Source organism: Pygocentrus nattereri, chromosome 29 (assembly GCF_015220715.1).
Source record: "Pygocentrus nattereri isolate fPygNat1 chromosome 29, fPygNat1.pri, whole genome shotgun sequence".
Classification (NCBI taxonomy): Eukaryota; Metazoa; Chordata; class Actinopteri; order Characiformes; family Serrasalmidae; genus Pygocentrus; species Pygocentrus nattereri.
The window spans coordinates 2807288-2822287 of NC_051239.1; the positions used below are offsets into that span (position 1 = coordinate 2807288).

A 15000-nucleotide genomic window follows, 5' to 3' on the forward strand; every position below is an offset into this window, starting at 1 on the left:
TTTGATCTCTCCGTGTTGGCTCTGTGACCCTGGACTGTTTAGACCCTGATTATGGATTTGCCCCTAATAAATCTCGCTTCTCTCAGCGTACGTGTCCTGCTCATCATCGCTCCCTGATGTTACACTCTTCTCTGTGTCTCTGTTTTCATGTGAGAGTAATAAAGCGCTTATATTCCCGCAAAACCTCTGATCAACAAACAAACACACATGTTCGGAATTCAGTCCACTTCAGCCTTTGCAGTCCACCATCCGAGCCACAAGACAGAGATACAACATCACAAAAACAAAATGTGTGTGGTCTTTAGAAAATGAACAGGTTCTTCAGAGATGTTCTGTCTGAGGCTGCAGCTCCGGAAGCAGCATCAAACCCAACACGCACACCATTCACGACAAGGTCAGAGGAGGGGAGATCAGTCCAAATCAGTACTTACTAAAAGTAATACTCGCGTAAAGTACTGACACAAGAAAAAGGACCTTCCCCAAAACAGCTCAAGTAGAAAAACAAAAGCAGCAGGTCAAAAAAGGTCAAAAGGTCAAAAGTCCTGAGACCTGCAGCGGAACTTCTACTACGTCCAGCACTCATCAGCACAGGAACCGAAGACTGTGCGACTCCGTTCTTCTCTTTTTGGGATTGTTTTGGTCTAAAATACAGAAGCTCCACAGTCAGAGATGCAACCAATCACAAAGCGGTACAAATGCTTCCACCATCAAACACACGACTGAAACTCAAAACAAAAGACATGGATCAAATCCGGACGCCTAAAATATCACCTGTGTGTAACGTAACTTTCAGCCAAACTATCGCTTTAAACTGCAGGAGCTCGCATGCTCACACACTCAGAGAGAGAGAGACGCTGGAGCGCCTCACTGGGCGAGCAAGAGTCTGGATTTCTCTCCATCTGGCAGCTTTACTGAACAAACACAGCCGGGGGCTTACATAAGCTCTGACCTAACCTCGCTCTCCCCTCTCTCTCTCCTCCTCTCTCTCTCCTCCTCTCTCTCCTCCTCTCTCTCTCCTCCTCTCTCTCTCCTCCTCGCTCTCCCCTCTCTCTCTCCTCCTCTCTCTCTCCTCCTCTCTCTCTCCCCTCCTCTCTCCCCTCCTCTCTCTCTCTCCCCTCTTTCTCTCCCCTTCTCTCTCTCCTCCTCTCTCTCTCCCCTCTCTCTCCCCTCCTCTCTCTCTCCTCCTCTCTCATTCCCCTTCTCTCTCTCCCCTCTCTCTCTCTCCTCCTCTCTCTCCCCTCGCTCTCCCCTTTCTCTCTCTCCCCTCCTCCTCTCTCTCTCCTCCTCTCTCTCCCCTCTTTCTCTCCTCTTCTCTCTCTCCTCCTCTCTCTCCTCCTCTCTCTCTCTCCTCCCTCTCTCTCCCTTTCTCTCCCTCTCCCTCTCTCTCTCTCCCCTTGCTCTCCCCTCTCTCTCTCTCCTCCTCTCTCTCTCCCCTCTTTCTCTCCTCTTCTCTCTCTCCTCCTCTCTCTCTCCCCTTGCTCTCCCCTCTCTCTCCCTCCTCCTCTCTCACCCCCCCTCTCTCTCTCCCCACCTCTCTCTCTCTCCTCCTCTCTCTCTCCTCCTCTCTCTCTCCTCCTCTCTCTCCTCCTCTCTCTCCCCTCTTTCTCTCCTCTTCTCTCCTCCTCTCTCATTCCCCTTCTCTCTCTCCCCTCTCTCTCTCCCCTTCTCTCTCTCCCCTTCTCTCTCTCCTCCTCTCTCTCCCCTCCTCTCTCTCCTCCTCTCTCTCCTCCTCTCTCTCTCTCCTCCTCTCTCTCCTCCTCTCTCTCCCCTTCTCTTTCTCCCCTCTCTCTCCCCTTCTCTCTCTCCTCCTCTCTCTCTCTCCTCCTCTCTCTCCTCCTCTCTCTCCCCTTCTCTTTCTCCCCCTCTCTCTCCGCTCTCTCTCTCCTCTCTCTCTCTCCTCCTCTCTCTCCCCTCGCTCTCCCCTTTCTCTCTCTCCCCTCCTCCTCTCTCTCCTCTTCTCTCTCTCCCCTCTCCTCCTCTCTCTCTCCCCCTCTCTCTCCTGCTCTCTCCCCTCTTTCTCGCTCTCCCCTCTCTCTACTCCTCTCTCTCCTCCTCCTCTCTCCTCTTCTCTCTCTCCCCCCTCCTCTCTCCTCCTCTCCCCCCACTCACTCTCTCTCATTCTCCTCCTCTCTCTCTTCCCCCCGTTCTCTCTCTCTCTCTTTCTCTCCCCTCTTCTTCTCTCTCTCTCTCTCTCTCTCTCTCTCTCTCTCCCTCCCCGTTCTCTTGCTCTCTCTCTCTCCTCCTGTCTCTCTCTCTCTCACTGAACCTCTCCCTAATTCTGTCCAGTTGTGTTACACAAATAAACCTTCGTTCCAGAAGGGGCTCCGCCCACTCCTGACTTTTTTTTTGGGGGGGTGTGTGTGTGTGTGTGTGTGTGTGTGTGTGTGTGTGTGTGTGTGCTGCAGGGTGGAAGTGGTTGTGTGGTCTTGGGGGGAGAGAGTCAGGAAGATACAGCGCCCCCTATGGTGCACAGGTAGAATACACTGTAAAACGAGGTATTTATTTATTTTTTTATTTAAAAATCACAGTTTTTTGTAAAAACTGTATCAGTGTTATAATTATAAAATATTCTGAACTGATCTCAGACAACCCCATCAAGCCTTCCCTTCATCTGACTGAAACAGGTCAAACGTGTGTCCAGATCAGCTGAACAGCCGTGATATTCAGACAGTAACCAGCATATGAGGAATAGAATCCTTTAGATGAAGCAGATTTAAGACGCTCCCTCGTTTAAAGGCCTCCTGCGGCACTGAGCTCAGCGAGACTCAAACAGTTCAGCTCGTCCTTCACAGAGTGTAAGGAAGGAACACAAACACTGACCTGAAAGGACAAACAGCTGCTGTTTAAAAGGCTTTCTGGCAGATAAAACAGCAGTTCAGCCTGATTCACTTCCACTGGCTTTCAATACACTTTCTTCAGATATTCCCATAGCTGAATGGTGGGGCTAAACCACTGTAGCTGAATGGTGGGGCTAAACTGCTGTAGCTGAATGGTGGGGCTAAACCACTGTAGCTGAATGGTGGGGCTAAACCGCTGTAGCTGAACGGTGGAGTTAAACCGCTGTAGCTGAATGGTGGAGTTAAACCGCTGTAGCTGAACGGTGGAGCTAAACCGCTGTAGCTGAACGGTGGGGCTAAACCGCTGTAGCTGAATGGTGGAGCTAAACCGCTGTAGCTGAATGGTGGAGCTAAACCGCTGTAGCTGAATGGTGGGGCTAAACCGCTGTAGCTGAACAGGTGGAGCTAAACCGCTGTAGCTGAATGGTGGAGCTAAACCGCTGTAGCTGAATGGTGGAGCTAAACTGCTGTAGCTGAATGGTGGGGCTAAACCGCTGTAGCTGAATGGTGGAGCTAAACCGCTGTAGCTGAATGGTGGAGCTAAACTGCTGTAGCTGAATGGTGGGGCTAAACCGCTGTAGCTGAATGGTGGAGCTAAACCGCTGTAGCTGAACGGTGGAGCTAAACCGCTGTAGCTGAATGGTGGAGCTAAACCGCTGTAGCTGAATGGTGGGGCTAAACCGCTGTAGCTGAATGGTGGGGCTAAACCGCTGTAGCTGAATGGGTGGAGCTAAACCGCTGTAGCTGAATGGTGGGGCTAAACCGCTGTAGCTGAATGGTGGGGCTAAACCGCTGTAGCTGAATGGGTGGAGCTAAACCGCTGTAGCTGAATGGGTGGAGCTAAACCGCTGTAGCTGAATGGTGGAGCTAAACCGCTGTAGCTGAATGGTGGAGCTAAACCGCTGTAGCTGAATGGTGGGGCTAAACCACTGTAGCTGAATGGGTGGGGCTAAACCGCTGTAGCTGAATGGTGGAGCTAAACCGCTGTAGCTGAATGGTGGGGCTAAACCGCTGTAGCTGAATGGTGGGGCTAAACCGCTGTAGCTGAATGGTGGAGCTAAACCGCTGTAGCTGAATGGGTGGGGCTAAACCACTGTAGCTGAATGGTGGAGCTAAACCGCTGTAGCTGAATGGGTGGAGCTAAACCGCTGTAGCTGAATGGTGGAGCTAAACCGCTGTAGCTGAATGGTGGAGCTAAACCACTGTAGCTGAATGGTGGGGCTAAACCGCTGTAGCTGAATGGTGGGGCTAAACCGCTGTAGCTGAATGGTGGAGCTAAACCGCTGTAGCTGAATGGGTGGGGCTAAACCGCTGTAGCTGAATGGTGGAGCTAAACCGCTGTAGCTGAATGGTGGAGCTAAACCGCTGTAGCTGAATGGGTGGAGCTAAACCGCTGTAGCTGAATGGTGGAGCTAAACCGCTGTAGCTGAATGGGTGGAGCTAAACCGCTGTAGCTGAACAGTGGAGCTAAACCGCTGTAGCTGAACGGTGGAGCTAAACCGCTGTAGCTGAACGGTGGAGCTAAACCGCTGTAGCTGAACGGTGGAGCTAAACCGCTGTAGCTGAACGGTGGAGCTAAACCGCTGTAGCTGAATGGGTGGGGCTAAACCGCTGTAGCTGAACGGTGGGGCTAAACCGCTGTAGCTGAACGGTGGGGCTAAACCGCTGTAGCTGAACGGTGGAGCTAAACCGCTGTAGCTGAACGGTGGAGCTAAACCGCTGTAGCTGAACGGTGGAGCTAAACCGCTGTAGCTGAATGGGTGGAGCTAAACCGCTGTAGCTGAACGGTGGAGCTAAACCGCTGTAGCTGAACGGTGGAGCTAAACCGCTGTAGCTGAACGGTGGAGCTAAACTGCTGTAGCTGAATGGTGGAGCTAAACCGCTGTAGCTGAATGGTGGAGCTAAACCGCTGTAGCTGAATGGGTGGAGCTGAACTGCTGTAGGTTGAATTTTAAATTACTATGTAAATCTATGTGTATTAATTAATGTTGGCTTTTTAACTCTAAAATATGTAGAACAGTATAAATAAACGTGAACAGCGTGTCTGAACTGCTGCTGTAGACGGAGGCTGTGACGCAGTAAGTACAGTATTAACGCGTTTCTGTGTCCAGTAGTCGCCACGGTCTCTGACAGTCCAGTCTGAACACAACAGGAATATCATCTCCAGCTGCTTTCTCTATACAGATGTTTCATTCCTCTGGATTTCAGCCAGAAAGCCTGTCCAGCTGCTGCACTGACTGCACATCTGGTCATGTAGGCAGTGAACACAGAGAAAGCTCCAGACCCTCTCCACATCGAACGTCCGCCATCTGAACATTATCTCTTAGGAACGTGCACAAAGTTGATCCATTTGTTATATTATCGTATAATATCTGAGTATATAATAGAGCGTATAATCTGAGCGTATATTATCTGAGTATATAATAGAACGTATAATCTGAGCGTATAATATCTGAGTATATAATAGAGCGTATAATCTGAGCGTATAATATCTGAGTATATAATAGAACGTGTAATCCGAGCGTATAATATCTGAGTATATAATAGAGCGTATAATCTGAGCGTATAATATCTGAGTATATAATAGAACGTGTAATCCGAGCGTATAATATCTGAGTATATAATAGAACGTATAATCCGAGCGTATAATATCTGAGTATATAATAGAACGTGTAATCCGAGCGTATAATATCTGAGTATATAATAGAACGTATAATCCGAGCGTATAATATCTGAGTATATAATAGAACGTATAATCTGAGCGTATAATATCTGAGTATATAATAGAACGTGTAATCCGAGCGTATAATATCTGAGTATATAATAGAACGTATAATCTGAGCGTATAATATCTGAGTATATAATAGAATGTATAATCTGAGCATATAATATCTGAGTATATAATAGAACATGTAATCCGAGCGTATAATATCTGAGTATATAATAGAACGTGTAATCCGAGCGTATAATATCTGAGTATATAATAGAGCATATAATCCGAGCGTATAATATCTGAGTATATAATAGAACGTATAATCCGAGCGTATAATATCTGAGCATATAATAGAACGTGTAATCCGAGCGTATAATATCTGAGTATATAATAGAGCATATAATCCGAGCGTATAATATCTGAGTATATAATAGAACGTGTAATCCGAGCGTATAATATCTGAGTATATAATAGAGCGTATAATCCGAGCGTATAATATCTGAGTACATAATAGAGCGTATAATCGAGCGCATAATATCTGAGTACATAATAGAACGTATAATCCGAGCGTATAATATCTGAGTATATAATAGAGCGTATAATCTGAGCGTATAATATCTGAGTATATAATAGAGCATATAATCCGAGCGTATAATATCTGAGTATATAATAGAGCGTATAATCCGAGCGTATAATATCTGAGTATATAATAGAACGTATAATCCGAGCGTATAATATCTGAGTATATAATCGAGCGTATAATCGAGCGCATAATATCTGAGTACATAATAGAGCGTATAATCCGAGCGTATAATATCTGAGTATATAATAGAGCGTATAATCCGAGCGTATAATATCTGAGTACATAATAGAGCATATAATCGAGCGTGTAATATCTGAGTATATAATAGAGCGTATAATCCGAGCGTATAATATCTGAGTATATAATAGAACGTATAATCCGAGCGTATAATATCTGAGTACATAATAGAGCATATAATCGAGCGTGTAATATCTGAGTATATAATAGAGCGTATAATCCGAGCGTATAATATCTGAGTATATAATAGAACGTATAATCCGAGCGTATAATATCTGAGTACATAATAGAGCATATAATCGAGCGTGTAATATCTGAGTACATAATAGAACGTATAATCTGAGCGTATAATATCTGAGTATATAATAGAGCGTATAATCCGAGCGTATAATATCTGAGTATATAATAGAGCGTATAATCCGAGCGTATAATATCTGAGTACATAATAGAGCATATAATCGAGCGTGTAATATCTGAGTATATAATAGAGCGTATAATCCGAGCGTATAATATCTGAGTACGTAACATCTAAGTATACAATAGTATATAATCCGAAGGCGTATTATCTAAGCATAGAGTATGTTAAGAGTATATATTAGAATGTATCTAATATTTGAGCTGTAAGCTTAGCACACATGGTTAACCTCTGGAGGAGCTGCCCTGCTCTGACTCCTGACTTAAATCACTCAGATCCTCCTCCTCCTCCTCCGTTTTCGGAGCCTGGCGTGCTGCTGCTGTCCTGCAGCTCCTCTGAAATCCTCCCTCTGTCACTAAGTAAATATTCAGCGCTCTGCTGCAAGGAGCCAAACCGCTGACCAGAAAAATCTCAGTAAGGCGTCAGAGCTCAAAGCTCACAGACTCCCAACATCAGAAATGATGTGAGGTAGAGTTCAGCCTGGAAACACGACAAACCACCAGCAGCCGCACAGCGCAGTTAAAGCTGCTCTCAGACCACTCCGACATGCTATAAACGGCTGAAGGACACGGTCGTGAGATCAGAACCGAGGAGTTTCTTCATCTCCTGCTTTGTGTCATTTTAATCCAAACATGGATTTGAGTAAAACATTCCAAACAAACGTGACGCCTGTCATTAAAGCTCAACGACAGAGTTCAGGCTAAAATCGCTGAACAATTGAGGCCCATATGTGTAAAAAAACTCAGAGCTCTGAAACTGGACTGAGGGATTTTCCTTTTAGCACCAAACTGGAACCTGCTGCGAACAGAACCCAGCAACACTCAGAGGAACATCTCATCTGGGCACAGGAACGTCTCATTTTGGGTTTTTTGGAGTGTAAGAGTTGTTCGTGTGGACCAACCTCAACTCTGCAGTCCAGGCGAGGAGAGACGTCTCAGTATGCAGCAGAGCGTATAATCAGAGTATATAATAATCCAAATACTTTATATAGAGTATAATCTGAGTGATGATATAAGAGTAGAAAATCACGGTGTACGTTCTGAATTTACGTCTGCCCAAATGAGTGTATAACGTGATATTATTCCAGGTGTATATAATCCAATTAAATAATACAGTGTATATCAGTACAAAACAGTGTGCAATGTGAATGCACGTTATCTGAGTATATAATGGAATACATATTCTTAGTTTATAATAGTGTCTGAGCATACAGTATATTGTACAGGGTGGGCCTTTTATATGGATACACCCAAATAAAATGGGAATGGTTGGGGATATTAACTTCCTGTTTGTGGCACATTAGTTTATGGGAGGGGGGAAACTTTTCCAAGATGGGTGGTGACCATGGCGGCCGTTTTGAAGTCGGCCGTTTTGGATCCAACTTTAGTTTTTCCGATGGGAAGAGGGTCGTGTGACCCATCAAACTTACTGAGAATTTCACAAGAAAAACACTGGTGTGCTTAGCTTTAACGTCACTTTATTCTTTCATTAGTTATTTACACGTTTCTGACCACTTATAAATGTGTTCAAAGTGCTGCCCATTGTGTTGGATTGTCAGTGCAGCCCTCTTCTCCTGCTCTTCCCACACTGACAGCAACACCGCAGAAGGAATGCCAGCACAGGCTTCCAGGTGCTGCACATCTCGTATCTTCACAGGATAGACAATTGCCTTCAGATGACCCCAAAGATAAAAGTCTAAGGGGGTCAGATCAGGAGACCTTGGGGCCATTCAACTGGCCCACGATGACCAATCCACTTTGGAAGCTGGCACGTTCCCTGAGTGTTTCCAGCAAGATGGTGCACCACCACATTATGGGTGTCAGGTCCGAGCATTCCTAGATGAACAGTTTCCTGGAAAGTGGATTGGTTTACGTTTAAACCAAGCACACCATTGATTTTCTTGTGAAATTCTCAGGAAGTTTGATGTGTCACACGACCCTCTTCCCACTGAAAAAACTAAGGTTGGATCCAAAACGGCCGACTTCAAAATGGTCACCACCCATCTTGAAAAGTTTCCCCCCTCCCATAAACTAATGTGCCGCAAACAGGAAGTTAATATCCCCAAACATTCCCATTTTATTTGGGTGTATCCATATAAAAGGCCCACCCTGTACAATTTGAGTATGTAAAATCTAAGCATATAACAGTGCATAATCTGAGCATATAATATCTGTGTATAATGGTATACAATCTAAATATGTATAATCCAAGTGTATAATAGATTAAACAATCTGAGTATAAAAACGCGTAATTTATGTCTAATACACAAGTATATAATCTCAATGTCTATTGCCTAAGTAAATGATAGAATATATAACTGAGTGTATGAATTTGTTCTAAGTACAAAATCACTCTGTATGTTGTCTTTATATCTGTCCAAATGAGTGTATAATATGTGATATTACACTAGGTGTATACAATCTGATTAGATAATAGAGTATATAACATGAGTGTTTAATATCTAAGTATATAGTAGCGTAGAATCTGAATGTGTATTATCTGAGCATATAATAGAATTTACACAGCTCTAACGATATATAGACCGCTGGGACCCCCCCGCGACCCTGAGGGAGAAGCGGCTTAGAAAATGTGTGTGTGTGTATGTGTGTTTGTGTGTGTGTGTGTAATGATATCCATCCATCCATCCATTTTCTAAGCCGCTTCTCCGTCAGGGTTGCGGGCGGGGTGCTGGAGCCTATCCCAGCAGTCTTCGGGCGGAAGGCAGGATACACCCTGGACAGGTCGCCAGTCCATCGCAGGGCAGACAGACAGACAAACAGACAGACACATTCACTCACACCAGGGGCAATTTAGCACGTCCAATCGGCCTGACTGCATGTCTTTGGACTGTGGGAGGAAACCGGAGAACCCGGAGGAAACCCACGCAGACACGGGGAGAACATACAAACTCCACACAGAGAGGACCCCGGTCACCCGGCCGGGGAATCGAACCCAGGCCCTCCTTGCTGTGAGGCGACAGCGCTACCCACCACGCCACCGTGCCGCCCGTTGTGTAATGATATATACATGAAAAAACAGATATCAGCATCGGGCCTCACTTCCCATATCAGTGCATCTCTAATTTCCAAGGAAGATAGTAAGACGAATAATTCCCGATTAGTGCTCAGCTACGATCTGTGCTGGACAATTGCTGCTCACATCCCTGGACTTTGGATGTCAAATCGAACGTGTTTACTTTGTAAAAACACCTAGTCACTGCAGAGCTGTTTGACTCCACGAAAGTAAAAACGCCCTGTTTGCTCAGCCTGAATCGGGCCCAGTGATGGTCCACTAACAGGCATCCAGTGTGGTGCCGGATTGGGTTTTTCATCATGCGTCAGCGCAGAGAGCTGTCCTTGGACTAACGCTACTGCCCACAAAGGATGTCGCTGGAAATTTAAGGCAGGATTCAGGAATAAAAGCTTTTTGTAAACACTGTGAAGGTTCAGTTCAGGGAAATCCTGAACGAGAAGCTCCAGATTGGAAAGCAGTGCAGTTTAAATGGCTCAGTCAGAAACACACACAGACTCAGACACACAGACTCAGACAGATAGACTCAGACACACAGACTCAGACAGATAGACTCAGACACACAGACTCGGAGACAGACTCAGACACAGACTCGGACACATAGACTCAGACACACAGACTCAGACACACAGACTCAGACACATAGACTCAGACACACAGACTCAGACACACAGACTCGGAGACAGACTCAGACACAGACTCTGACACAGACTCAGACACAAAGACTCAGACGCACAGACTCAGACACATAGACTCAGACACACAGACTCGGACACCGACTCGGACACATAGACTCAGACACACAGACTCAGACACATAGACTCAGACACACAGACTCAGACACACAGACTCGGACACAGACTCGGACACAGACTCGGACACAGACTCGGACACAGACTCGGACACATAGACTCAGACACATAGACTCAGACACACAGACTCAGACACATAGACTCAGACACACAGACTCGGAGACAGACTCAGACACAGACTCTGACACAGACTCAGACACAAAGACTCAGACGCACCGACTCAGACACACAGACTCGGACACACAGACTCGGACACAGACTCAGACACACAGACTCGGACACACAGCACAAAAACGCAGACTCAGACACACAGCACAAAAATGCAGACTCAGACACACAGACTCAGACACACAGCACAAAAACACAGACTCAGACACACAGCACAAAAACGCAGACTCAGACACACAGACTCAGACACACAGCACAAAAACACAGACACACAGCACAAAAACGCAGACTCAGACACACAGACTCGGACACACAGACTCGGACACACAGACTCAGACACAGCACAAAAACGCAGACTCAGACACACAGCACAAAAATGCAGACTCAGACACACAGAGTCAGACACACAGCACAAAAACACAGACACACAGCACAAAAACGCAGACTCAGACACACAGACTCGGACACACAGACTCAGACACACAGACTCAGACACACAGCACAAAAACGCAGACTCAGACACACAGACTCAGACACACAGCCTCAGACACACAGCCTCAGACACACAGCCTCAGACACACAGACTCGGACACACAGACTCGGACACACAGCATAAAAACGCAGACTCAGAAACACAGACTCTGACACAGACTCAGACACACAGACTAGGACATACAGACTCAGACACACAGGCACAAAAACACAGACTCAGACACACAGACTCAGACACACAGCATAAAAACACAGACTCAGACACACAGACTCAGACACACAGGCACAAAAACACAGACTCAGACACACAGACTCAGACACACAGCACAAAAACACAGACTCAGACACAGACTCAGACACACAGACTCGGACACACAGACTCAGACACACAGCACAAAAACACAGACTCAGACACACAGACTCGGACACACAGACTCGGACACACAGACTCAGACACACAGCACAAAAACACAGACTCGGACACACAGACTCGGACACACAGCACAAAAACACAGACTCAGACACAGACTCAGACACACAGACTCAGACACACAGCACAAAAACACAGACTCAGACACACAGACTTGGACACAGACTCAGACACACAGACTCTGACACAGACTCGGACACACAGACTCAGAAACGCAGACTCAAACACACAGACTCAGACACACACACTAGGACATAAAGACTCAAACACACAGGCAAAAAACACATGCTCAGACACACAGACTCAGACACACAGCACAAAAACACAGACTCAGACACACAGACTCGGACACAGACTCGGACACACAGCATAAAAACACAGACTCAGACACACAGACTCGGACACAGACTCGGACACACAGCATAAAAACACAGACTCAGACACACAGACCTGGAAACACAGACTCAGACACACAGACTCAGACACACAGACCTGGAAACACAGACTCAGACACACAGACTCAGACACACAGACCTGGAAACATGGACTCAGAAACACTCAGAAAACATAAAAATTAAAAATTTCTTCATATAGACAACCCAGCAGGAAAGTGAGTAAGAACGTTCTTTAAGCTTCTCTTCACTCATCGTTGTTTTGTTTAGCTCTGGCTGGTAGAGTTGGAATATGAGGCCACGCCCAGACTTTCTCAGATAGAGGTGATCAGTGTTTTTGATCATTTATTTTCATTGAAACCATTTAATATAACACAGATTTTTAGTGTGACGTTTAATCGTGTGTATCAGGTGTATGTGTACCAGGTGTGTAATCCTCAGGTGTGTTCCTGGTGTGTAATCCTCAGGTGTGTGTACCTGGTGTGTAATCCTCAGGTGTGTGTACCTGGTGTGTAATCCTCAGGTGTGTGTCTCAGGGGTGTAATCCTCAGGTGTGTGTCTCAGGGGTGTAATCCTCAAGTGTGCGCATACTTGGTGTGTAATCCTCAGATGTCTGCGTACCTGGTGTGTAATCCTCAGGTGTGTGCGTACCTGGTGTGTAATCCTCAGGTGTGTGCGTACCTGGTGTGTAATCCTCAGGTGTGTGTGTAGCTGGTGTGTAATCCTCAGGTGTGTGCGTACCTGCTGTGTAATCCTCAGGTGTGTGCGTACCTGGTGTGTAATCCTCAGGTGTGTGCGTACCTGGTGTGTAATCCTCAGGTGTGTGCGTACCTGGTGTGTAGTCCTCAGGTGTGTGCGTACCTGGTGTGTAATCCTCAGGTGTGTGCGTACCTGGTGTGTAGTCCTCAGGCGTGTGTGTAGCTGGTGTGTAATCCTCAGGTGTGTGCGTACCTGGTGTGTAATCCTCAGGTGTGTGCGTACCTGGTGTGTAGTCCTCAGGTGTGTGCGTACCTGGTGTGTAATCCTCAGGTGTGTGCGTACCTGGTGTGTAGTCCTCAGGCGTGTGTGTAGCTGGTGTGTAGTCCTCAAGTGTGTGCGTACCTGGTGTGTAATCCTCAGGTGTGTGTGTACCTGGTGTGTAGTCCTCAAGTGTGTGCGTACCTGGTGTGTAGTCCTCAAGTGTGTGCGTACCTGGTGTGTAATCCTCAGGTGTGTGCGTACCTGGTGTGTAATCCTCAGGTGTGTGCGTACCTGGTGTGTAATCCTCAGGTGTGCGCGTACCTGGTGTGTAATCCTCAGGTGTGTGTGTACCTGGTGTGTAGTCCTCAAGTGTGTGCGTACCTGGTGTGTAGTCCTCAAGTGTGTGCGTACCTGGTGTGTAATCCTCAGGCGTGTGTGTAGCTGGTGTGTAATCCTCAGGTCTGTCTCTGTGTGGGGTGATGGCCTGGTTTCCCAGCATGCACAGCAGCACACACAGCAGACTGAGAGAAGTTCGGAGCTCCATGACCTTCAGCTGCTCCTGAAAACACAAAACACGACTCATTTTTCATCAAATTCACAGAAAAGTGTTCAAATGTGTTTCAGAATTGGATGTGTCTAATTTCTACTTCAATAAATATTTCTATACTTAGAGGGTCACTGATGTGTGTGTGCGACTGGTAGTGCAGGAGATGACCAGTAGTTGGCGCTGATAGAAAAAAATCAAAGGCAGGAAAAACCCCGGAAACTGAGGCTCAGCAACAGCTAACGCGGTGTTACAATTCTAGCAAAAAAAACGCACTTAACCGACGGCAACATGACGCCGCCAGTGCTGCGGAGAACACGCTCAGAAAGTTATACCGGCATTATCGCCAACGATACGATATAGACACTCACTGACTGTATATATGATATAGACACTCACTGACTGTATATATGATATAGACACTCACTGACGGTATATATGATATAGACACTCACTGACTGTATATATGATATAGACACTCACTGACTGTATATATGATATAGATACTCACTGACTGTATATATGATATATGATATAGACACTCACTGACTGTATATATGATATAGACACTCACTGACTGTATATATGATAGACACTCACTGACTGTATATATGATATATGATATAGACACTCACTGACTGTATATATGATATAGATACTCACTGACTGTATATATGATATATGATATAGACACTCACTGACTGTATATATGATATAGACACTCACTGACTGTATATATGATAGACACTCACTGACTGTATATATGATATATGATATAGACACTCACTGACTGTATATATGATATAGATACTCACTGACTGTATATATGATATAGACACTCACTGACGGTATATATGATATAGACACTCACTGACTGTATATATGATATAGATACTCACTGACTGTATATATGATATAGACACTCACTGACTGTGTATATGATATAGATACTCACTGACTGTATATATGATATAGACACTCACTGACTGTATATATGATATAGATACTCACTGACTGTATATATGATATATGATATAGACACTCACTGACTGTATATATGATATAGACACTCACTGACTGTATATATGATATAGATACTCACTGACTGTATATATGATATAGACACTCACTGACTGTATATATGATATATGATATAGACACTCACTGACTGTATATATGATATAGATACTCACTGACTGTATATATGATATAGATACTCACTGACTGTATATATGATATAGACACTCACTGACTGTATATATGATAGAAGATATAGACACTCACTGACTGTATATATGATATATGATATAGATACTCACTGACTGTATATATGATATATGAAATAGATACTCACTGACTGTATATATGATATAGACACTCACTGACT

At 45.4% G+C, this 15000-nt stretch overlaps 1 protein-coding gene across 1 annotated transcript in view; it reads right to left on the reverse strand.

Annotated features, from left to right (window-relative positions):
• The window catches only part of ghra (growth hormone receptor a), a 74250-nt gene that overhangs the window by 28009 nt on the left and 31241 nt on the right, over positions 1–15000 (reverse strand). The window contains exon 2 of the mRNA XM_037536264.1: positions 13481–13628. Within this exon, the coding sequence (XP_037392161.1) occupies positions 13481–13613 (133 nt within the window). The 5' untranslated portion in view covers positions 13614–13628. The remainder of the gene's footprint in view (positions 1–13480; positions 13629–15000) is intronic.